General features: G+C 39.8%; 2 protein-coding genes across 6 annotated transcripts; one reads left to right on the top strand and one right to left on the bottom strand.

Moving 5' to 3' along the window:
- Positions 1–2,050: 2,050 nt before the first annotated feature.
- On the top strand, positions 2,051–10,035 carry LOC123981534 (serine/threonine-protein phosphatase with EF-hands 2-like). The gene is made up of 15 exons (XM_046066415.1): positions 2,051–2,408; positions 3,107–3,161; positions 3,316–3,491; positions 3,606–3,720; positions 3,847–3,893; positions 3,973–4,139; positions 4,330–4,366; positions 6,328–6,477; positions 6,864–7,208; positions 7,295–7,480; positions 7,999–8,141; positions 8,337–8,443; positions 8,532–8,695; positions 8,823–8,910; positions 9,599–10,035. Exons 1-15 carry the CDS (start codon positions 2,199–2,201, stop codon positions 9,802–9,804), a joined length of 2,196 nt encoding a protein of 731 aa, XP_045922371.1. The 5' UTR covers positions 2,051–2,198; the 3' UTR covers positions 9,805–10,035.
- A 3,225-nt stretch (positions 10,036–13,260) lies between these two features.
- On the bottom strand, positions 13,261–22,498 carry nup54 (nucleoporin 54). 5 transcript variants are annotated; one of them, XM_046067565.1, is made up of 15 exons: positions 22,357–22,495; positions 21,757–21,864; positions 20,626–20,709; positions 20,395–20,430; positions 19,786–19,872; positions 18,160–18,315; positions 17,276–17,502; positions 16,995–17,182; positions 16,636–16,832; positions 16,482–16,536; positions 15,729–15,822; positions 15,101–15,208; positions 14,753–14,872; positions 14,025–14,135; positions 13,261–13,839 (listed from the first exon to the last, which is right to left on the bottom strand). In XM_046067565.1, exons 1-15 carry the CDS (start codon positions 22,397–22,399, stop codon positions 13,711–13,713), a joined length of 1,743 nt encoding a protein of 580 aa, XP_045923521.1. In that variant the 5' UTR covers positions 22,400–22,495; the 3' UTR covers positions 13,261–13,710. The 5 variants fall into 5 exon arrangements, with proteins under 5 accessions (XP_045923521.1, XP_045923523.1, XP_045923524.1 ...); XM_046067567.1 differs by having other exon boundaries at positions 21,757–21,819; positions 22,357–22,414; XM_046067568.1 differs by lacking the exon at positions 21,757–21,864 and having other exon boundaries at positions 22,357–22,498.
- Between the last annotated feature and the right edge of the window lie 81 nt (positions 22,499–22,579).

The raw sequence follows: 22,579 nt of genomic DNA, 5'->3' as shown, positions 1-22,579 counted from the left end.
AAAAAATGACTGCAGCATTTAATGTAGCAAGATGGAGAAGCTACAGTTTCAGAAATCTACCTCTGAGAAATGTAACTATAGAGATAAAATTCAAAATGCTTGTCTGCATGACAAGACTTAAACATGATTACCACATGGACAGAACAACAGCTATAACACTGTATTACAACCCAACAGGCCTGCAATTAAGACTACATAGTAAAGCTTACAATGCATAGTTTTTCTTGAAACTGTCAGAAAGATTTATTAAGATTTACTGATTTGTTCTGAAGCGGTAGATTACTTTTAAAAAATTGGATTACACTATATTGTACAGTGTTTCTTTGTCCAATGACTGCTGTTGTTCTATAAATTGATGTCACACCACAGGAAAAAATAATATATATATATATATATATATATATATATATATATATATAACAACTATGGCCATTTGTTACTCCAATAGACATGCAACTTCTGTAAAAAACAGCTAAAGGCATTTTAACCTCTTTTCTTTGTGTGCATTCTTGGTGTTTTTATACCTAATGGTTGTTAGGTATGGTATATATATATATATATATATATAATTGAAGCATTGTAGTGTTACAGAGATGACCCGGCATACAATTTATAGTCTCCAGACATTTATATATATATTTTTTAGTGGAAGTGAAATGTAAAAATTACTATTCCCACTACAAATGTTAATCGTATAGCAGAAGCAGTCAAAATGATGGCAATACGATATTTTTCTTTACACAATGTTCAGACCTAGTCCATAGCTGTTTCTCTGATTTGTTCAAAAAGTCAAACATAACATTTGAAAACGTGATCAGTGGAATCCGAGTATCAAGGTCAAGCAGAACAACAATAGGACAGCACTATCAGCATATGAAGCTAAAGATAAACTGAGCCTCTGCTATGTTTAGAATGAAGTTCTAAACATAGAATGAAGTTCTAAACATAGCAGGGACAATTTAGAAATAGGTTTATATTTACTGAGAATAGACGGACCCAGACAAGCCAGAGGTCAATTAATTATTAATGTGGAAAAAGAGAGAATATTGACGTTAATAGTTTTTATGAGTCACAACGATGACACAGGTCTTGAGCCGAAGCCAACACAACTGCCTGTCAAAACAGTTGCTGCCCTTTATCAGAGCCTTGATCCGTTTATTTAGCGTAGATGGCAGCCGTAGTAAGTTTTAATCCTAATCCACTTGTGCTTTGTTTTGTTTAAGTGATCATGGGGCCTGTCTAAGACGCTTGGCTCTGCTACAAGCATGTAGTCAGTTTGTGTTGGCTGAGAGTGTGTAGCTGCAGAGAGGGGACATCCACTTACAATATTACAGCCACTGGGGCCTGTGCTGCTGTGCCTGGGAAATGGAAAAATCTAAGAGATAGCACGTTTCGTATTTTTTAAAATTGTAACAGTGTTACTGGGAAGATAGAAATTATGAGGTTCCTTTACAGGTGCTGAAGAAGTGAGGGTAGGTAATGAAAGAAAGGTAACGTGGCCAGGTAAGGTTCCTTTCAACTTATCTGCTGCTTTGTTTTTATTTATCATTTACTTTAAATAGACCCTTTAGATATTAAATTAAATGCTTATTCTATCCATACTTCTACTTTTATAATAATTTTGTAAAAACACAGCTAAGTAATAAGACAGATGTCTCCAAAGTATTTAGACTTGTACATGTTGTTGTTGCCAAAAATGTTTAAATCAAGAATTTTTCTAATATGATAAAATAATAAAAATTATGCTGTATATAGAGATCTATTACTGCATTATTCCCAGGTTGCAAAACACAAGGTCAGGTAACTCAGATTCACACATTAAAGTATCTTTGTCTTTAACAGTGAAAACAGCAGAAGGTCATGGGATGTGGCATGGGAAAATCAGAACAGCAGCTGAAGAAACGTGGCAAAGGTGTGGCCTTTATCAAAATCATTCTAGTGAATAGTCAAGTTTTCACAGACATGTTCCTTTTGATTGCAATTATTTAACGTCAGTGCCATTACCATTTTTCATTTTTAGTGAGCATCTCAGTTCCAGGTAAATATGTGTTTTGTTTCATCACCTCTTTGCACAAAACTATCTGCAAAAAAAAAAGTCTCAATTGGCAGTGTTTGATAACTTTTGCGATCTCCACTAAATATTTATGCACACTGTGAAGCTGCCACTGGTAAGTCTTTCGGTCTAGATCTGATCTGACATGATGAATGAATGCATTGGCAGTGGAAGAGGAAGGTTACCTCAGCAAAGTTATGAACAAGCGCCTTTTTTTCAATCTTCAGCAATGAGAGCTGCTCTGCTGATCCAGCGCTGGTACCGTCAGTATGTTGCCCGGCTGGAGATGAGACGCAGGTGCACGTGGAACATCTTCCAGTCTATTGAATACGCAGGAGAGCAAGACCAGATCAAGGTGAGGTCACACAGTTTTGAACACTTTAGGGCAAATGTTTGCACAGAATGAACATCAATTGATCTCAAATGTGCCCGCTTCACAGTGACCCAAATAGTTAGCCATGCTTGCTAGCACCATGGTGGGTGGCAATGTCAGACTGAAATTTCTCTATAACTACAGGGTGTATTGCCATTGAATCTTTAATACACATATTTGTGGTCCCCATAGTATGAATCCTGCTGACTTTGGTGATCTCCTGACTCCTTTCCCCCAGCTCCACCATAAGGATGACATTTGTGGTTCAGAGTGAAATGTTTTACTGAACTATTGGATATGCCATGAAACTTTATACAGACGTTCATGGTATCCAGAGGATGAATTGTAATAACTCTGGTGATCGCTTAACTTTTAATAATCAATCATCGGTTTATGACCACATACCTGCAAAACTAATGACATTCCCATCAGCCTTGGCTGTACTTTCTTTTTAGTGATAATAAGCAAATGTTATCATGCTAATACTTTAAAAAGATGAACAAGGTAAATATTATACCTGCTTAACACCAACACACTCGCATTGTCAGAGTGAGCAAATGCTCAAAGCATTGATGTGCAAATCCACAGCATCACAGAGCTGCGAGCATGGCTGTAGAGAGTCTTCATTAACTCTTGCGAATTAACCATTAACTTTCAAATTTTCATTTTCCTTCCTGCAGCTCTATAATTTCTTTGGTTTCTTGATGGACCACTTCACCCCAGCCAGCAGTGAAAGTAAGACTGATTCTCAACTACTGTTTAATTCCCTGACTCGTGGGTTGCATTAGATTACTGACGGTGAGCTAATCTCTCTGCTGAGAATCGTAATGTGGCTTTCCCTTACCACATGGACCATCTCTCTTTCTTTCACCCTCTGCCTCTAATGCAGGAAACCTAATATCTCACATCTTTCGTAAGAATGAAATCTGCCGTGACGCAGAATGGGAGAGATATTTTTGCTATAAGAGCATTGAGGTACCCGACAGCTACAATGGCCCCCATCTGACCTTCCCCATGACCTTCTGCGGGGTATCGAAGCTGGTGGAGGCCTTCAAGCACAAACAAGTAGGTACACGGGCACATAAGGCACACTCAAAGCAGACAAGAATACACGGGTATCTGATGACTGCCTTTTCCCTTCAAAACACACTTTATTCATACTTGTTTTTTCCCCAGTAGCAGCTACATGCTCGATATGTTCTGCAGCTTCTTGGAGAGACTTGGAGACTTTTAAGAATTCTTCCAAATATCAGTCAAGTCGCCGCCTGCCATACGAAGGAGATTACTATATGCGGTACACAACAGCAGGCATATTTTTGCTCTTGATAACTTCTTGCACATTTTTTTTTTACTGCCCTTGAAACATTCAGCGTGCACTCACACTGTCACACGTATTAATGCATTATTTATCCCTTCCCAGGAGATTTACATGGACACCTTGAAGATCTGCTGTTGATATTCTATAAGGTATTCACAACATGCAAGTCACCATAGAGTCGAACAGGGACGTTTATTTTAATTAACACCTTTAACTTCACCTGTCCAGAATGGTTTGCCGTCCTCTGAGAAACCGTATGTATTCAATGGAGACTATGTGGATCGTGGCAAAAACTCCTTAGAGATTCTGCTCATCCTGTTTGGGTTCCTGCTGGTCTATCCCAATGATGTCCATCTGAACAGAGGGAACCATGAGGACCACATCGTTAACCTGAGGTAAGCTAGTCTCCACATTGCTTTCCTCTTCTCAAACTCCCCTTTAGTGGCTTGTTCTGCGTGTTTGCTTAGTATTAATGTTAATAAAGTTAGTAACAGTATGCTCATATCTGGCATTGTGCAATTAGTGTTCTGATTATATTCAACATACAGCTAATGTGTATATTAATCTGGTAACTGTTTTCTCCAGATATGGTTTCACTAAAGAAGTTTTGGGAAAATACAGGGTAAGTCTTGTGTATTTTGCTTTGACCTCAATATGATATTGCTGTTGGCCAAACCTAGCCTGAATGGCAGAAGTGGAAGTTTTCAGATCATTTACTGAAGAAAAAGTAGCAATACCACAATTTAAAAAAATACTACATTACAAGTTCGGAATTCAAAATGTTACTTAAGAAAAAAGCCCACTATTATTACCGGTAAAAGTACAGTACAAACCACATGCACTTCTATTTTCACCTCATTCAAGCCTGCATGTGTAAACATAACCTTCAGATTGTAACTTTTTCATTTCGCTTGATGTGTCTGACAATGGCCACCCCTCGGGGAGTGAAAAAATGTTAATTTTGATTATCATAATCTGTCTTGTCTGCGAGCAGCACTTTGATACAACAAGTCTCACTACCTGCATGGGCTGGTACATGTTAATTAACCTGATGAAAACAGACCCCTTTTTCCAGAAAGAACTCCTAAAATTACATACCCAAAATGAATCAGGAATAACTCCTCAACCATTTGGCCTAGATGCATAATTCTGGTCTCCTTTGAAAAGTCAGAAGCTAAGGAATATGAATCCATTGTGTATTAATATTTTTATTTTACTTTTACAGACTACATGGAGATGCAATAAAGAAAAAATCTGAAATTTTTAGCCTCGCCTGGTAAAAAAAGCTATATTTTGATGCAATAAACCATCAAAACCATCCTGGGTTAGCTTTTAATGCAACTGAATATCTTCTAATACACCTAGAATGCAATTGTAACTGTAAATCTGATGAAAATAAACTAAAATACAACAGTTATACAACATTTTCAAATATACCAGGCGAATTTCCATATTTTGGCAATATTTATTGTTAAAATGCTGACTTTTATTGTTATTATCTTTAAAACACTTTTTCAGTCCATACAACCTATTTCCAAATGACAAAACATTGAAATATTGATAAAAACAGGAGTATTCATCAACATTCCTGTCACCAAAAGCACTCCCATGCTTTACAGGCCTGTAGATTTAGAACGGAACATCCCACAGTGATCAGTCGATCCGGAACGACCACAAAATGGCAAAAAACACCGTATGTTCTCAAGCGGCATGTTTCCTCTGCAGAAAAGACGACAGCAGGCAGGCAGCTTGCAGGTATTGCGCAATAATAAAGATGGCGCCCGCTTAGACTCGGAGCAACAACATCGGCGGGTTTCGTGGGTTAAAACGACGGGGAAAAAATGTTTCAATCATTATCATCGCCCAGAGCACCATCTGCTTTCAAAAGGTTAACTGGGACAAATGAGTGTGGGTCTTTTTTTGTATTTTCAGCAAATAGAAAAAAACATCAAAAAACTGATCCTAATAAAAAGTATTGTCTGTGTAGCAAATGCCAAATACAACTTTTTCATCTGTGCCACAGCCCTCCATTGTTGTCCCAAAACCAATAAAAGCACATAAATGAGCCACGCTGTTGCAGTGGGTGACATGTTCCTTCATTATGGTGAAACAGACAGGGTCCTGCTGGCATACATACATACACACAAGATTACCAAATGTGTATTAATCCACAGAAACCCTTAGAATTTAAATAAAGTTAGACCTTTGTGACACGTTTTTTAGATTTACGTCTTGAGTGCCACAGACAGGCTAGCAAAGTCGGAAAGTATTCAGAGACATTGTTGGTTTTGGTATTTTCATGGTATAGTTCACTTAAAATTCACAAATGTCAACCTCATGGTGGCGCTAGAGAAAAAGTCAGGGCATCACCAAAGTCAGCAGCATTAATCCTCTGGGGACAATGAATACCTGTTCAAAATGTACTGGCAAGACATCTAATAGTTGTTGAGGTATTTCTGTCTGGACCAAAGTGGTGGACTGACCAACCAACCGCTTCTAGCATGGCAAAAAAAGCCCCAATTAATAATGATAACAATTCCTATAACTGTATTTAAGTCACTGTAAGCTTGCCTTGATCTGCAGATGCATGGCAAGATGATCCTAAAGCTTCTCCAGAAGATTTTCAGCTGGCTGCCTCTGGCCACAGTGATTGATCACAAGGTGCTGATTGTGCATGGTGGGATCTCTGACACGACAAACCTTGACAGGATAGCCAGGGTGGACAGACACAAAGTAAGCGAGGCCTTTTGGGCATCAATAAAATTTGTGTATTCAGTAGGGCTGTCCCTGACTAAGGATTTACACAGTCGAATCAGAATTGTCAAGTCTTGCCTATAGTCACTGATAGTCGAATCATGTAGGCCTGTGCACTGTGTGGGCGAGCGGGGGGTTATATTGTAGTAGGCTGTATATTAACTTATTGGAAGAAAACTGGCAGTTCTATGTAAAATCAGACATTGAGCACCCCCATATTGCCAAAATGACATGATCCTCGTTTCGCTGCGAAGCTTCGACTATTCAGGGTCAGCCCTAGTATTCGGGGAATCTTATAGCCAGCATATTGAGAAATATTATGATATTAAGTGGTTTAAATCTGTGCATATTTTTTACATGCATAGTACGTGTCAGCTCTCAGGCCTCCTAAATCGACCCATCATGCAGTCAATGGCAGTAAGACTCCGACAATGAACAACAGGAACACAGAACTGGTGGAAAGCCGGCGTCGAGTGTGTTCTCTGACTCACCACAGCTCAGCCCCGGCTCACGGGCATGACATCCCACGCCGCTCACTCCACAGCGTGCCCATGAGCAGTCAACTCAACTGGTCAGTGGAGGAGGAGCTGAAAAGGAGGCGCAGACTGGCTGGGTTTGACCAGTCCTACGGGGAACTGCAAAAGTCTGACTCTGACTCAGACCCGGAGTCAGGAGAAACAGCAGAGACAGATGAGCATGAGTGGAAACAAGTAAGTGACAGGAAGGATATTGAATCTCAGTGGTTGTTGTCATTTTGGCAGATGTTCTATTTTATTTTAATTTTTCGGCCAACCAGATAGTAGACATGTTGTGGAGTGATCCAATGCCCCAAAATGGCTGCATTCCCAATGAGGTGCGAGGCGGAGGCTGCTACTGGGGGCCAGATGTCACCGAGGAAGTGCTGGGAAGACACAACCTCCAGCTCCTCATCCGCTCCCATGAGTGCAAACAGGAAGGCTATGAGTTCTGCCACAACCGCAGGGTGAGCAGCACAAAGATACCCATGAGGAAGAGATTAAGGTAGAATTACAGGTTATGGAAACAATTACAATTTGCTTTCGAGTGATGATAGTAGGAATGTGAATCCTACAAAGGAGATGTGAACTCACAAGAAAGAGCCAGAGGCAGAGCAGTTGAAAACAATCTATCTATCTTTTACTTGGGAAGACTTCAAAAGAGAGGAATCAATCATCAAGGGCAAACTAGGCAGGCAGGCGAAACCGGTGCAGGCTGTGCTCAGGATATTGGACGATCTGGCAAATGACTGGGGAAAAAAGGGCTAGTATGTATGCGGGGGAACACACTTAGTGCAACCACAAGGCAGGTATCTGAAATGACAAGGGGGAAATGGAAAAAGAGCAAAAATTTGCTATATTACTGAACAGAAGCCATTGTGAGAAATCCTCTCATTTCGGCATTTAATTTGAGAACAATTAGCAATCAGTGGGTCACGTACAGTGAGTCTTAGCAAACTTACTAACCGTATTCTATCGCACCCAGGTGCTGACTATATTTTCAGCATCTAACTACTACGAGGTAGGCAGCAACAGAGGAGCCTACATCCGAATGGGCCCTGATCTGGTCCCCCACTTCAATCAATATCAGGCAAGCAGGACATGCAGAGAGCTCACCCTGAGACAAAGGTACATGTTTGAGGCTGCACAAAATGTAAGATAACAAGATGAAAAACAATCAAATTTATTTCCCAAAAACACTTAAGCACTTTCAGTTGAGCGATTTATGGTTCAAAGAAGCTTTGAAAATGCACACACAAATCCAAAATCAGCCGTTCCCAGTTTATTTCCAACATGTTTTTTTCTCTCCCTGTTCTGTGTCAGTGTCGGGTGGACAGAGAGATCAGCTCTACGAGCTCTGAGGGAACAACTGTTTGTGCACAAGTCAGATCTCATCAGTGCCTTCCAGGAGTTTGACGCTAACAAAACAGGTAAAACTACACACTGAGCAGCAATGACATAACTCTCACAAACACAAGAATGGAATAACTCCACTGTATATTTCTGTTTGTGGTTCAGGGATGATCTCTCTAAGGCACTGGGCCAGCGCCACAGAGAGAGTTCTGAATCTTGGTCTGCCCTGGAGGGTGCTGCGTCCTCAGCTGGTCAGCAGCACCCAGTATGGCATGGTAGACTACCAGCAGTGGATAAGGGAGCTCTCCATCACAGAGCCCAAACTAGAGGTCTGCCCCATACATCTAATGTCAGTGTGTTTTGTTTGTATGTTTCTTTCTTTCTCACCCTTTTTTCTCTGTCGGACACACACAGAGTGGCAAAATCCTGATAGATTTGTCTGTTTATCCATTTCAGATCTCAGATAACAGTATCCTGGAGACTATGTACAAAAATCACTCCAACCTGGAAACAATCTTCAGAATCATAGACACAGATCACTCAGGTCAGCAAGCAGCTTAGCCTGGATCCCAGACACTAGCTCCATGACTCTTTCTCCTTTTCAGCCATGCTGGTCGATTGGTCAACCACTTTGATCCAGACTGAAATATCTCCACAAACATAACATATGTTGCAATGAGATTTTTGTACGGCCATTCCTGGTCCCTAGAGGATGAACCCTACTGACTGTGGTGATCCCCTTAACCTTTCATATTGCGCCACCAGCAGGGCAAGGTTTTCATATATCCATTGAAATATCTCCACATCTACTTGATGGATAGCCATGAATATGTTTAACTAAGAACATGGTAAACATTATACCTGCTCAACATCATGGTGGCGGGGAAAGGGGATTAAGGTGGTAATCTTTACTCATTACCATTGACAGCAACATTGCCCAGCACCATTGTTCTAATAGTTGCTCCGTGTATCATCAGCTTTAGTCTTGTTACTTAGTTTATGTGAAAGCTGTATATGTGTTTTCTAATTTTGATTTTCCCAAATGTCTACAACATAAGTGGGAATATAATACCTCTACTTGGCTGTTACTAAGATCCTTCTATAAATGTCTGAAAAACCCTATACTTATTCTTCATTAAAAGACCTTTCAGCTGAAAGCCAATGAACAAAAAGCATGCTACAAATTTTACAACAACTTTTAATACATTCTCCTCCTCTGTATTTACTTCTAGGTTTGATCTCTTTCGAGGAGTTTCGTCAGACCTGGAAACTCCTGAGCTCCCATCTTAACACAGAGATCAGTGACGAGGCCATTGCAGACCTGGCCCAGAGCATTGACTTCAACAAAGACGGGAGCATCGACATCAATGAGTTCATGGAGGCTTTCCGGCTGGTGGACCTCTCTGCACATAACATGAGCCTGAGCCAGGAGCTGTAGCTGTACCTGCTGCATAGAGAACACCAAGAACTCACTTAGAAGTATCTCATCCATTTGATCTGTGTCGGTTGATTGTGCATTATTGTTTACCCCTGTGCAAACTAGATCTTTTCTACCTCTTAGATTTTTGACTTTTTTTATTTAAGTTTATTTGAGAAGTTGGTGTATTTTAAGAATTTATGTGTAACGTAATGATCACCTGTTTAGTTATGCATAAAAACATCAAACACGTGATGTCGTCTTTGCCTTTTCTGTTGACTACGCTTGGCCCAATGAAGTTAGGAATCAAAGGAATGCCCCAGATTTCCCAGATCACAAGTCTATCTACAGGTCTTACAGAGTAAAACTGTATATGTGAAAAGAAAATTGTGACTCCAGAGGGAGCTGCGTGAAGTCTGATAAACTGACTCAAGTCATGTCACTTTAGGTAGTGCTGGTTTGAAAGTTTGAAAATCTGGAAGTGTGGCATTAGAAAGAAGTGAGTTTACAGACCTCTGTAGCCCGCTTTTCATCTCTTCTTAAGGCCAAGCTGTCAGTGGTCAAATTGCACTGTGGGTAATGTAGACAGCAGGTTGAACAGTGGAGTGAGTGGAATAATAAAAGACAATATCGCTGGTTCTACTGCATCAATTTTAATTCTTTTTTTGTCTACCACGAATCCGTAGATGTTAAAGGACTGCAATGCTAAATCCGTGCGTACTCTTTTAAAAGGTGAAGAGTGTATTTCACTGACAACTAGAATTACCAACCTGAGATTGAATGCTTCTGCCAATCAGTCAAGTTGCAGGTTACCTTCATGTCTGTCCAGACTCACGTAATATACGTGAAATAATTCTAATAAAAAAGTAAAATGTGTATTTTTGGGCTAAATGGAAGTTTATATGATTCCAGTGAATACACACTGTTGAACCGATTAATGAAGGATTGTCTGATGTCTTGACTAAACAGTTACACATGTACGAACACGTACGATTACTATGTAAAGATGTATTCTTATAGAGTAGAGCGACAAAATGTGGTGCTTTTTGTTTTCTCCTGACTTGAACTCTCTCTCCGAGCTGCAGGTGAAACTCACTCACAGGGTCACAATTAGCCAGGTGAGTTCCAAGGTGTTATTTGCAGTCACGTGATTCCAATGACGCTTGAAATTAAGAATGAGGCAGGAAGTAAGAGGCAGAATGGACGAGACGGGGGAAAGTCTGTACTGTGCTAGTTATTGTTTTTTTCATTGTGTCGTCCCAGTCAACATTTGTGAAATCTTGAATTGCCTGATTAATTCTTCAGTAATGGCTAAAAAAACGATGGTCACGATGACCTTTGAGTCAAAAGTGTTGCCCATTCAGTTTCCAACCAACTGCTAAAAATCTGTCCTTCTGTTCCTGAGTTATGGTGTTGAATAATGGCCAACAGTGTTTTCCAGGAGTTTGATGTTGCAGTGAAGTTGACCTTTAACCTCCAAATTCAAATCAGTTTTTGCCAAATATTAAGAAATTCCCTCTAATTCAAATTAGCTTTATTGGCATGATTGTCTAGCAACAATATTGCCAAAGCTATATACTGTATAAAGTACATAAGGAAATATAACAGCAAAAGTTGTGTTTGTGTGTATTAATACAAAAATATATATATATAATTCCGTAAAAATAAATAAAAAAATAATAATAATATGCAGGTGTGTGTTAGTATGTTAGAAAATGAAAATATTAAATTAAAATAAACAGTAAGCGTGTGTGTTAGAAAAAATAAATAAATTTAAGTAAACTAAGTAAATGACAGTAATGTGTGTGTTAAAATAAATAATATATATAAAAAATTACAATAAACTAAGTAAATGACACAGTAAAGTGTATATATAATATAATAATAATAATATATTAAAAACTTAAAATAAAATGAATAGATAAAACCGTGTGTGTGTGTGTGTATATTAACAGGCAAAAAAACTAAAATGAATTAGTTCATTAAAAAAAAAAAAAAAAGACTAAAAAAAGCAGCATCAAAAAACAATTACTAAAATATCAAACAATCAAAATAATCATCTGAAAATTAGTCTAAGTTTCCACTGGTTGTCCACAGTTCATGGCATGATAAGATATTTTGCAGCAATTATTTGACATTTGGGCATTTCTCCTAGCGGATCTCTCTCTCTCTCTCTCTCTCTCTCTCTCTTTATTTATTTATTATAGATATGAACCAATGCCCCAAAATGGCTGCATTCCCAATAAAGTGCAAAGCGGAGGCTATGATATGATCTTTGGCCAAAAATGTGTTTGACAACCAAATTCTAGTCCCTTAATTTTTGAGTCCAAGTGGATGTTTGTGCCAAAATTAAAGACATTCCCTTAAGGCGTTCCTGAGATATTGCATTCATGAGAATGGGACGGACAACCTGAAAACAGAATGCATCCGGCCACAGCTATCGCTGGAGGAGTGGTATACAAACTCTTGAGTTACTCTGGTGTCAGTACTAAATTGAGTCTAAGTAAAGACATACTTGGGGACCTGGATATCCTAATGAACTTGCGAATATGGGGCACAGGGTTTGTCTTGAATTCACTGTTAGGAAAAACAGAGCTTGATCGAATTTCATCGATGAGAATAAAGCACTTCCTAAGAAGCACTATTCTAAATATTAGTGATGGAACGTATTGTATAGTCTGTATAAGCTAAAACTCACAATGTAGAAGTTTGAAAGAAATTATCAATTAAAAGCAGTATCATAAGCAAAAGCAACCACTTCTGAAGGATGCTCCTTTTCAGTGTTCAATCAATTACGGTGATTTCTGCTTCTCAAGAGCTCGAATCAGTCTAGAATGCCTTTAAAATGTTTGTTTCATTACATTAAAAAACCTTTGAGGCCAAATTGGTACATTGTCCGGTACAGAGGGATTAATAATTAGGTATTAATCCATTATAGTTGATATTTTTCTTTTTGTGGTCTTCTTCAGTATTTGCGTCATCCATGCATAATGTTTGGTGTATGTAACAACTTGTTCTGAAAAACTAGTGACTCCAGTAGTCAGTCACTACTTCTACACAGGTGGAAGAAGGTGTACATTACTTCGCTCCGAAAAACAATGTGTAATTCAGACCCACGAGATGTTGGTGACTTCACTGCACGAGGAGATATAATCTGCCCAAAAGCTGCTTAATCAGTTCAACTGCCAATCAGTCTTTCATCCTTGTGGGGAAGTGAATCCAGGGCATGAATCCTATCAACTCAAGCCCTACTTTGATGAGATGTTGGAAAGGGATTGTGTGCAGGTAAACACAGGGCATGTGAGATGTCCCATATTAGTACCATACAATGCAGCTGTATACGACCTCTTCAAATCAAAAACAGGATACAGATGGAAGAAAGTGGCGCTATTCAAACAGAAATACACAGAGGAAACCCTGAAAAAGTTGGCTTGCTTTACAGTATGTACGCAAGGAAAGGATGTAATGAAGAACTTGTTTTCAATTTAAATGAAAATTTATTAATATTGTAACATCAGCATAAAAAAGCAGATTGATTGATTTGTATTTACAATGCATTCAATCTCAACACACTCAATCCAGCGACTTGTTTACATGCCAGTCACTTCCATTGTCTCATATCCATAATCTGATTTAACATAAGGGAATCCAGCTATTATTAGACGATGTTGAGTCTTTCCATTAAGTCAGTCCAGAAAGCACAGATTAACCAGTCAATGTTTTTGTCAGTACAGATAGTGGGGCAATGTCCTGATAAACCTGCCGAAATGGAGTAACGCCTCCAAATTCAGATGCCTGCCTATGAAGCCAAAGAGTGCTTCAACATTATTTCAATGCCATAACAAAAAGTACGTTGACTAATCTGGACGACTGGCACGCCACTTTTCAGAGTCGGAGCTTATGTATGTGTGTGTCGGTACGGTAGACTCAGCTCAGGAGGCCTCCTCTCATGTGTCCACTGTCACTCAGCCCATGCTCTATGAGTTTGATGTCTTCCAAGTCATCTTTTATGACGCTGATCAAATGACTTAAACCATCCTGCTGCTGTTTCAAGTGCTGAAAGTGAGAGATAAGGAAGATGTGCTTCAGTTTAATGCCAAAAACCTTCCAAATATGTTTAAAGGCAGTCATGGTCTAGAGAATCACAACTGTGCATTCAGAGGGCTGGCACTACAATCACAGGGTTATTTAGAATTTGAGTTAGTTAAAATATGATGCACTGTGTAAATGCGCTGCCTCACTTGTTTGATTTCTCTGAGAAGGTCTGCATCAACATTGTAGCGCTCTTCTGATCTCACAGCTCCAAAGTGATTCTGCATCCGGATTTGGGACATTAACTCATTTAACCGACCCTGGAAGAAAAGACAACACAAACACTGTAAAACATCCATTACGTGTGTTTATTCACAAATACAATCAGATCCCACTGAATGTAGTTTCTGAACCCTAGTAGCACTGTGGAGGTGTCTTTCTATTACTGTGTCCCATTGTCAGCTATTTAATTTAGTCTTAATCCTCAATCAAATGTCCTTGTTAGTTTTTATCATATTTAGTCAACCTCATCCTGTTTTTAAATCAGATTTTAGATGACAAAAAGTCTGAGCATTATAGTCTTATCTTAGTCAAGGAACAGTAGCTATTTTAGTATAGTTCTAGTCGATGAAAATTGTTGACATTATAGTCTTATTTAGTCATGATAATGAAGCTAGTCTAGCCAAAACCACTTCACTTTTGTAATTTTAGTCCCCGTTCTTGTCATTGTTAATTTGCTTTCTGTAAAACGCAACAGATACGGTCTCATTTTGACCTATGCAGCTATAAAACCTATTAGTAAACTACCAATTGGTCGTACAGAAAAATTAATACTAAATTTAAATTTGGTAACATTCAATCTCAAACATGCTGATTTCAAATCTTAAAAGCATTTTCAGTGAATGATAAAACGAGCACTGTCAGTTTAGACACTTACCTTGAACTGTGTGGGGGCATTGAGTTCGGACTGAATGGTGTCCAGCTGCACCCTGAGGTGCTCTTCATCCACTTGGATAGCATAACCACTTTTTCTCTGAATCTCCTGTTTGATCAGGACCTGGCAGGAGAAAAGGGACAGAGGAGGAGGAGGAGGAGTGATAAATATGGCAAGACAGTCTGGAGCAGAAACAATAAAGAAGGAGGAAGACACAGACGGTGCCAGGGCATTCATTCAAACCCTTGAAATATATAGATGCTATTCATCACATCAGTTTTTGGAAAAGGGAGAGCTAGATACCTACAACATGTTTTCAGAGAACAACGTTATAAAAAGAAAGACTGCTACCTGCAGCACCCTGTGAGAGAGATCCATCAGCTTCCTCTTGTACTGAGCAATCTTGGCCACTGTGGTCGCCTGGTTCTTCTGCAGTTCACTGATGTCATTGGAGATAATCTGAAAGTACATATAGGTGTATGTGTGTGTAAGTGAGTGAAACAGGAGGGAGGAATATTGTTAACATGTTTAGCATTTCTCCACTGATTTCATGTCATGATGTTTCTTTTAGACCTATCAAGGTGAAAAGAACCTCTTCCCTGTTACCTTCCCGTAGAAATATTTTGCTTTTCATCAACATACTAAGATACGGTACAGTGTCTGCAGTTACACACAAGTTTAATGTTGCATTTTATGGTAATGTTAGTGTGTGTGTGAAGAAAATTGTTTCACATAATTTACTATTAGCTATACAAATGTAAAAAAATTTCAAGTATTTCAAGTTTTCCTAATAGCAATTTCAGCTGTAAACAACATGTTGGTAGCTAGCAGGAATTGGACATCTGTGTACTCTGTCCTTGACACCACAAAATCTTCTTCAAAATTCCAAGGCATTGTGCCCATGTCTTTTTTATTTAATTTTTTTTAAACATCTAGTGACCTAAGACGAGCAATAACAAACAATAGTGTTTTCGCTTACATCCACTCTGGTCTGGTGCTGTTTGGTCATCTGCTCCTGGATCTGCAGCCTCCGAAGCAGCTCCTTAAAACCCACCATGGGCACTGGGATTAATCTGGAGGGAAAACATTGCAAAAGTCTTTAATGACAACATGCATTACCACAGAAAGCTGTAGTTTATTGACTTTTTGTAAACAAACATCCAGTAAAAGCCATTGCATAATGTGAACTGGTCAGGAAACCATCAGAGCCAGCATTATTCTTTAGTTGGTGTGTGAGTGTCATGCGGTGAAAATTCCAAATCAGTTGAGAAAAGTCGTTGTGAAATATGGCTTAAGGACCATTGTTTTGGTCAATGTGGGGCAAGCATGTGCACACTGCTTTTATGAGGTGATTTAAAGAAAACAAACAATTTTATGGATCACATAAGATCTTATCCTAACTTCTATAAATGTACTGTTGTTTCATTATGTGGAAAAACTTTTTGTTTTTTAAACTGCTTCAATAGAGGTTAAAAAATGGCACATTTAAATCAAGTTAAAAGGAAAGTCTATTATTTCCCAATCTGGCTCTTATGCAAACTTACAACAGGTAATCAACAACAGCTCATCTTCTGGTGTTACCCAGTAAGGTGAAATGCTACGAAGTTGGGGAAAATCATGACTGGAGGATCTCAAGGATTGTCCAGTCTTTGTTCTTGTTCTTCCCCTCCTAACATTATTTATATGCCACCTTTTATGTAAAGTCCTGAGCAGAAGTTCTTAACCAACTTACTTCTCAGGGTCAGGGTTGTCCACCTTAGCCTGCTCCCAAATGATGGGGTCCACTCCTAGTGAGAACCAACAACATCATCACTTACAATTAAATCACAAACCAACGCTTTGTTGAATACAGGGGGAGGGTGACAGACATGCACACAGACGTTTACCTGCAGGTGCATTTTGCAGCAGCTGTTTGAGTTGTGCTGGGGACAGCTCTGTGCGAGTGACTGTCATGGCCACGCCAATCTGCGTGAGCTGGATCTTGATGTTGGCCTGCTCCAGATAACCGAAGAGTGTGGTGGCAGGGATCCGCTTGGATGTGCCATTAGGAGAACGCTCCACCACGTAAATGATCACCTCTGTTCTGAGATACAGGTGAATAAGACTGTTTGTTTACCATCAATTTGTGCATTATCTATTAGAATTTCTGACAGAAAAGCTTTTTTGAAAGACATTAGGAAACCATATGTGTAGTAGTAGTAGTAGTAGTAGTAGTAGTGCTGTATGACACGTTACAGCAACTTACTGGTCACTGGGCAGGGCTTTGACACCGTCTACATTGACAGCGAGTGTCTGGTTGCTTCCCAGGACCTTGTGGAGGGACTCCACCAGATGCTGCTGCTGAGCTCGCACATCAGCTTCCTTTTTGTTGAGAACCAAGACCACTAAACCATCCTCATCCTTACTCACTGGGACGCAGCTATAGCCCACCGCCTAGTAAAAAAAAGATACAGAGAACCATTTTATATTAAAATCCCCATTAATGTTAACCAAACTTTACCACTCTACCGGACTATCTGCCTTTACCTTGAACCTGCAGAATGGGTTCTCCTGGGTGAAGTCAACAGGTGGGTGGTTGTTGCTGTAGAAGCCCTTTCCAGTGCCCCAGTAAGCCTGCAGTTGGTTCCATTTGGCTAAGATGGAGTCCCGCTCATCTCCTAACAAAGTGGGAGCTGACAGAGCAGTGACCTGCTGGTAAAGCTGGGTGGGCTGAGCCTGACCTGGTTGCTGGGCCTGCTGACCAAACAAGCCTCCTGGTAAGAGGAAGGAGAGGTGATAGGTCAGATTATCATACTCTTTAAATTTTCTGAAACATCTTTAATTATATGTTCATATGGGGGAAAACTACTGATTTAAATTATATTATTTTATAATGCAAGGAAATTAACTAATAATATTTTTCCAACTTCTTATATTTCTGCTTTGGCTGCAAGTGGATGCTGGATTGATGATGACATTAAAGCTTAAATCTGTAACCTTCTGCTTGTTATCGCCCTCTGCAGTCATAAGGTGTACAACACAGCTGGTAGCGTTGTGGAAGGCTGTGTTTGAGTTCAAAAACAAAAAACGACAATACTGCTGGACTCATGTTTAATTTTGAAATGGGAAAATAAAAACATGGTGTGAAATGCGTTGTTTTCAGTATGCTGGTTGTATTTTAAACATGAATAACTGGCAGTTCGTCCAGGACAGGTGGATTAACGTTTCTCCAACCGTGATAAATTTGTTCATTTGTGGGATTTATAATGATGCTCTAAAAAACAAAATACAGAGGTGGTCAAATTAGCCATTTACTAATTTAAAAAGAAATAATATCAGCTTTAATGTTCTGCAATGGCTGACTTGTTTGATTCATCATGTTCTAATACTCACATGGAAACAAACTGCTACGTGGAAATACAGGCTCTCACCTTGCTGCTGCTGAGTTGGCTGGATATTAAAACCTCCAAACCCACCCAGGCCAGTTGTTCCTAATCCAGTTCCAAATCCTGTTCCAGTAGCAGTCCCAGTGCCAAGCCCAGAGGAGAACCCAAACCCTTTGTTCTGCGTGTTACCAAACAGGCTTCCTAAAACACAAGAATGTGCAAACACAGTGAGAAAATATGAACTACATTAATGCTACTGAAAGCCAGTTAAGTCTACAGAGTTTGGGAAATATGTTGCCAGCTTTGCAGAGGAAATCGCTGCAGGAATGATGGGAATGACAGTGTAGAGTGAGTGAGACATCTTGTAGCAGCTATATGCTGTTTTTTTCCTTCTAATTTTCATCTGAAAAATTTACTTTTTAATGCAACAAATAACTGTAACTGTAATCAACCATCAGAACAAAACTCAGAGGCTGTAGCGGGCTCAGTTTGAAATCTAGAGGCGAGATTGGTCCATCGGCCCCAACCATATCATGCCAACTTTTTGGGAAAGGGAAAAATTTAGGCAACATTTTGGTGAGGGAAAAACTGATATAGCCATTTTCAAATGGGTCCTTTGACCTCCCCCCTCAAGATATCTGAATGAAACTGGGTTCTATGGTTACCCAAGAGTCTCCCCTTTACAGACAAACTATGCAACATATAAAGTTATTTTCACCTATTCTAAAAATGGTGTATTTGATGGAGTTTGGATCGATCAGGGCTATGCTATGCTAACTTGGTTACAGTAAAGTACAATGATAGCTGGAATAAAGTTACAGACACATATTTTCTGAAGTCACCAGGTAGTTCAACCTCCTCGCTTTCTTTTCTCCAAGTAATGTCCAGTTTTGTCCAGTTTTTATATAAATATGAAGTCGCAGTCCGACAGAGCTAACGACGCTAAGTACAACACTGGAACCGGATGTGCACAGAAGCTAGCTGCTGAGAAGCTCCAGTGAAGATAAATCAACGTTAAAATCCCAAAAACTAAAGCAAAAAGCTAATTTAATAACAGCAGTTAACTCCGAGCTCCTCTCGCGAGTAAACGGCGTAGTTGTCAGAGCAGAATCCGACCGACTTCGGGTGTTTATTTCTCCAATGGTTGCAACGCTGCTCCCTGCTCCTCTCCCCTAAGTTTAGCAGCTCTCAGCCGGCCAGCAGATTTTCAATCCCCCGCTCTGCCTGGCCTTCTCCACACGCTCTGAAACCTCGGAGACGTACGGACAATCTCTCAATCGCTATCGTGACTCAGCATCATGAGACTTCTTCGTTTGAGTTGAAAATATTCAACTCACGCGAAATCCTTTGCATTGCCGGACCTGCCCGCTTCGCGCCGTTTGGCTGTACGCGTCTTTGCGCTGATGTGTATTGATATGTAAACTCACCGCCCCAAACGCTCGCTTCACTTATGGTCTGAAAGCACCATAACAAATGGTATCATCGTGAATGAACAAATGGTATCTCATCTGATGAGACATAATTGAGCATCTCCCAGCTTTCAGATAATGTATACCACTTCTGTGTGGCCTATATTGTTGACCTGCAATCCCTGTAGTGGTACAAAGGGGTGGAGTGAAGATGTTAAAAATAAGATTTGTTGTTAGGGATGAATGCGGCAATACTGCTGACCTGCGGTGTTGGTGGGAGCAGCGAAGCTAAAAGAGGACCCTGGTGCAGCAGCAGATGTTGTAGTCGTCCCAAAACCACCAAACGTGCCTGAGAAACGAAGCATATCATGATAAATGAGATGACACAAGGAAGTGAGAGATAAAATAGATGGAGGAAAGAACAAATAATGAAATCCTGATTGAGCTTTTAAGATGAATACAAGGAAAACTGAATTATAATTTCCTTTTATCTAGCATTGTTCTTCTGTCTTACAAAGAAGGTGAAAATGTATTGGCCTTCTACAGGAATCAAATGAGATGAGTGCATAATTCATCATTTTGTCTCCTCGTGCAAATGGAAATAACAATGCATGACATTTTATGAGATAAAGCAACACATAAGAAGAAAAAGCACTGCACACAACATAGATGTGAAAATGGATGAAAATGTGTGTTTACAGACACAGACTGTACTGATTAATCAATCACAAAGGGCATCTACCTGTGCTAGCCAGGCTATTACCAAAATTGAAAACAGTGCCAGTGGTGGTTGCTGTACCAAAGCACCCCACATTAAAGCTGACTGCTGCTGGGTTGGCATTTAAACCAAACCCCCCAAAACTAAACCCACCAGCCGTGGTGTTTCCAGCTCCCAGCCCCCCAAATCCTGCAGCCAGCGAAGGCAGGCAGCGAGAAAGAGAGAATGACATGAAAGGGTTAAATGACAAAAACGTCTTGCCTAGCGTGGGCTCATTAATTGTAAAAACAGTCAAGTCTGTCCAGTGTATCTTAACAGAAACAGGACTAAAAAACAACAAAGCAACATTTGTATATAACAGATATAACATCATATGTATCTTACCAGTGTTGGTGGAGCCAAAACTAAATCCTGTGGCTGGTGCAGCAGCAGTGGTGGTGGCTGCCCCAAAACCAGGGGCTGTAAGAGCTACAAGGAAAGAGCAGACACAGAACAGGCAGTCAATTAAACTGGCACAAAAAATTGATCTGGATACAACAAACAAACATTCATGGCTCATAGTTCTTTTCTTTCTAAGTCACTTTGACTACCAATAACGGCCAAGAATATATTCAGGTATCAGACAAGAAAAGATACTTTTCTCTCTTTTTTCATTCACACTACGTGGAGCACAAACAGCAAACAACAGAATCTACACAGAAGATGTACACATTCCCAATCAAAAACACAGGGGACACATTACAAAGATTCTTAGAAAGCAAACAACATACAGACAGCGGACAAATTGAAAGAAAAACCTGAATTACAAAGGAGAAACATATCAAATGCTGGTTTTGGGGAGTTAGAAAATGATGTGAATAAAATACTACGGCCTTTGCAGTCACCAGATCTAAAGTCAGTTTCACACATACGGAAGATTTTGGACCACCATGTTTGACAATGCTCTCCACCACCATCTCCGTAAGAAGAAATTATATAATATAAACTTTCACTTTTCAATCAATTTAGTGATGTTAGTGACTGCCTCTGAGGCTATATGTCCTTTTATATGTGGATGTTTGATTTTCTTTCTGTCTATATGCTGCACATAGGTCTCTCTTGCAAAAGAGATCTTGAGCACAGTGAGATGACCTGATTAAATAATAATAGTTTTTATTATTATTATTACTATTATTAAGAGGGAATGTCTTTGCAGGAATTGTGTTCATGCCTCCAATACAATTCCATGGTCTTATCAAGGAGCACTGCATCTGTTCTTGAGGCTTTTACCATATAGACTGCAAGCTCCATACTAACACATTTCATGTTGGTTTCTCCTTTAATTTGTCACCGTCTGTGTGTGTGTGAGACAGAGAGGTATGAGAGAGATAATAGATGAGACAGTCCCAAATGGGGCTAACAACAGGTAAATACACTGGTGCATCTCTCCAATAACTCTGACCAACAACACAGCCGAGCAGCTGTGATTTCTGCGGGTCATGAGCTCTTCAGTGAGGATCAGCATTCTGGACTTACTGCCGAATCCGGATGAGGCGGTGGTGGTGGTGGCTGCGGTGCCAAAGCCAAATGCTGTTGATGCTGTAGTTTTGGGACCAAATGAACCGAATGAAAACCCGGACGTGTCTTCATAAGAACATAGAGAGTGCTATGAGTGTTGGGTGTCGTGACAGCAACGTTACAGCCACAATGGATTGCACAAGCTGCAAGCTCATTTTGGACATCAAGGAGCGTTAACGTTAGCTAGCTTAACGGTACATAGATACGCACTTAATGATATCATTAGCATAAACAGCTAACGTTAGCCGTACACGAGCAACGTTATAATAACCAGCGCTGTTTCACTGAAGTTTAACATTAAAACAACTTGTAACATATGTGGGTAAACAGCCACCTACAAGCCGAAGATCTAGAAGCATTTCTCACTAAGTTTATCGATAACCGGTAGGTGATCCCACCGGCATGGCTGCTAACGTAACAGAAGATTGGTGAGCATCAGTTCACCATTTATTTGTATTGTTGATAATGTACACACACCAAACCTTTATTGGAAAATACACAAATGGCATATTTTCAGCCTCATTAAAATACTCCCAAATTAAATTTAAATGTTCTTACTTGCCGCCGGGTTACTCGTGGCGCCGCCGAAACTGAACGCCATGTTGACTGTTATCAAAAACCAGGTCTTCCTCTGCTGCTTGTTGAGGCTACCGAGTTAGTATCCAACATAACGGCGCATTACCGCCACCTGGCGTCTGAATCAGAGATGGCTAGCTACTTCTGCAAGGATCATTCTAAAGACTGTGGCCGTCTCATGGAAAAACAATTAATGCATCCGCAA

Source organism: Micropterus dolomieu, linkage group LG13 (genome assembly GCF_021292245.1).
Source record: "Micropterus dolomieu isolate WLL.071019.BEF.003 ecotype Adirondacks linkage group LG13, ASM2129224v1, whole genome shotgun sequence".
Taxonomy (NCBI): Eukaryota; Metazoa; Chordata; class Actinopteri; order Centrarchiformes; family Centrarchidae; genus Micropterus; species Micropterus dolomieu.
The sequence above is the reverse complement of the archived record's forward strand: the minus strand, read 5'-3'. Positions and strand labels throughout refer to the sequence as shown.

Bases quoted from the DNA above. Each gene is read 5' to 3' on its own strand.
- LOC123981534 (XM_046066415.1), top strand. From the start codon at position 2,199: ATGATGAATGAATGCATTGGCAGTGGAAGAGGAAGGTTACCTCAGCAA. The intron at 3,492-3,605 runs GTAGGTACACGG...TTTCCCCAGTAG, and splicing joins AGGCCTTCAAGCACAAACAA to CAGCTACATGCTCGATATGT. The intron at 3,894-3,972 runs GTATTCACAACA...TCACCTGTCCAG, and splicing joins TGCTGTTGATATTCTATAAG to AATGGTTTGCCGTCCTCTGA.
- nup54 (XM_046067565.1), bottom strand. From the start codon at position 22,399: ATGGCGTTCAGTTTCGGCGGCGCCACGAGTAACCCGGCGGCAA. The intron at 14,873-15,100 runs GTAGCAGTCTTT...TTCTCCTGCCAG, and splicing joins TCTCTCACAGGGTGCTGCAG to GTCCTGATCAAACAGGAGAT. The intron at 13,840-14,024 runs GTGAGGCAGCGC...TCTCACTTTCAG, and splicing joins TTCTCAGAGAAATCAAACAA to CACTTGAAACAGCAGCAGGA.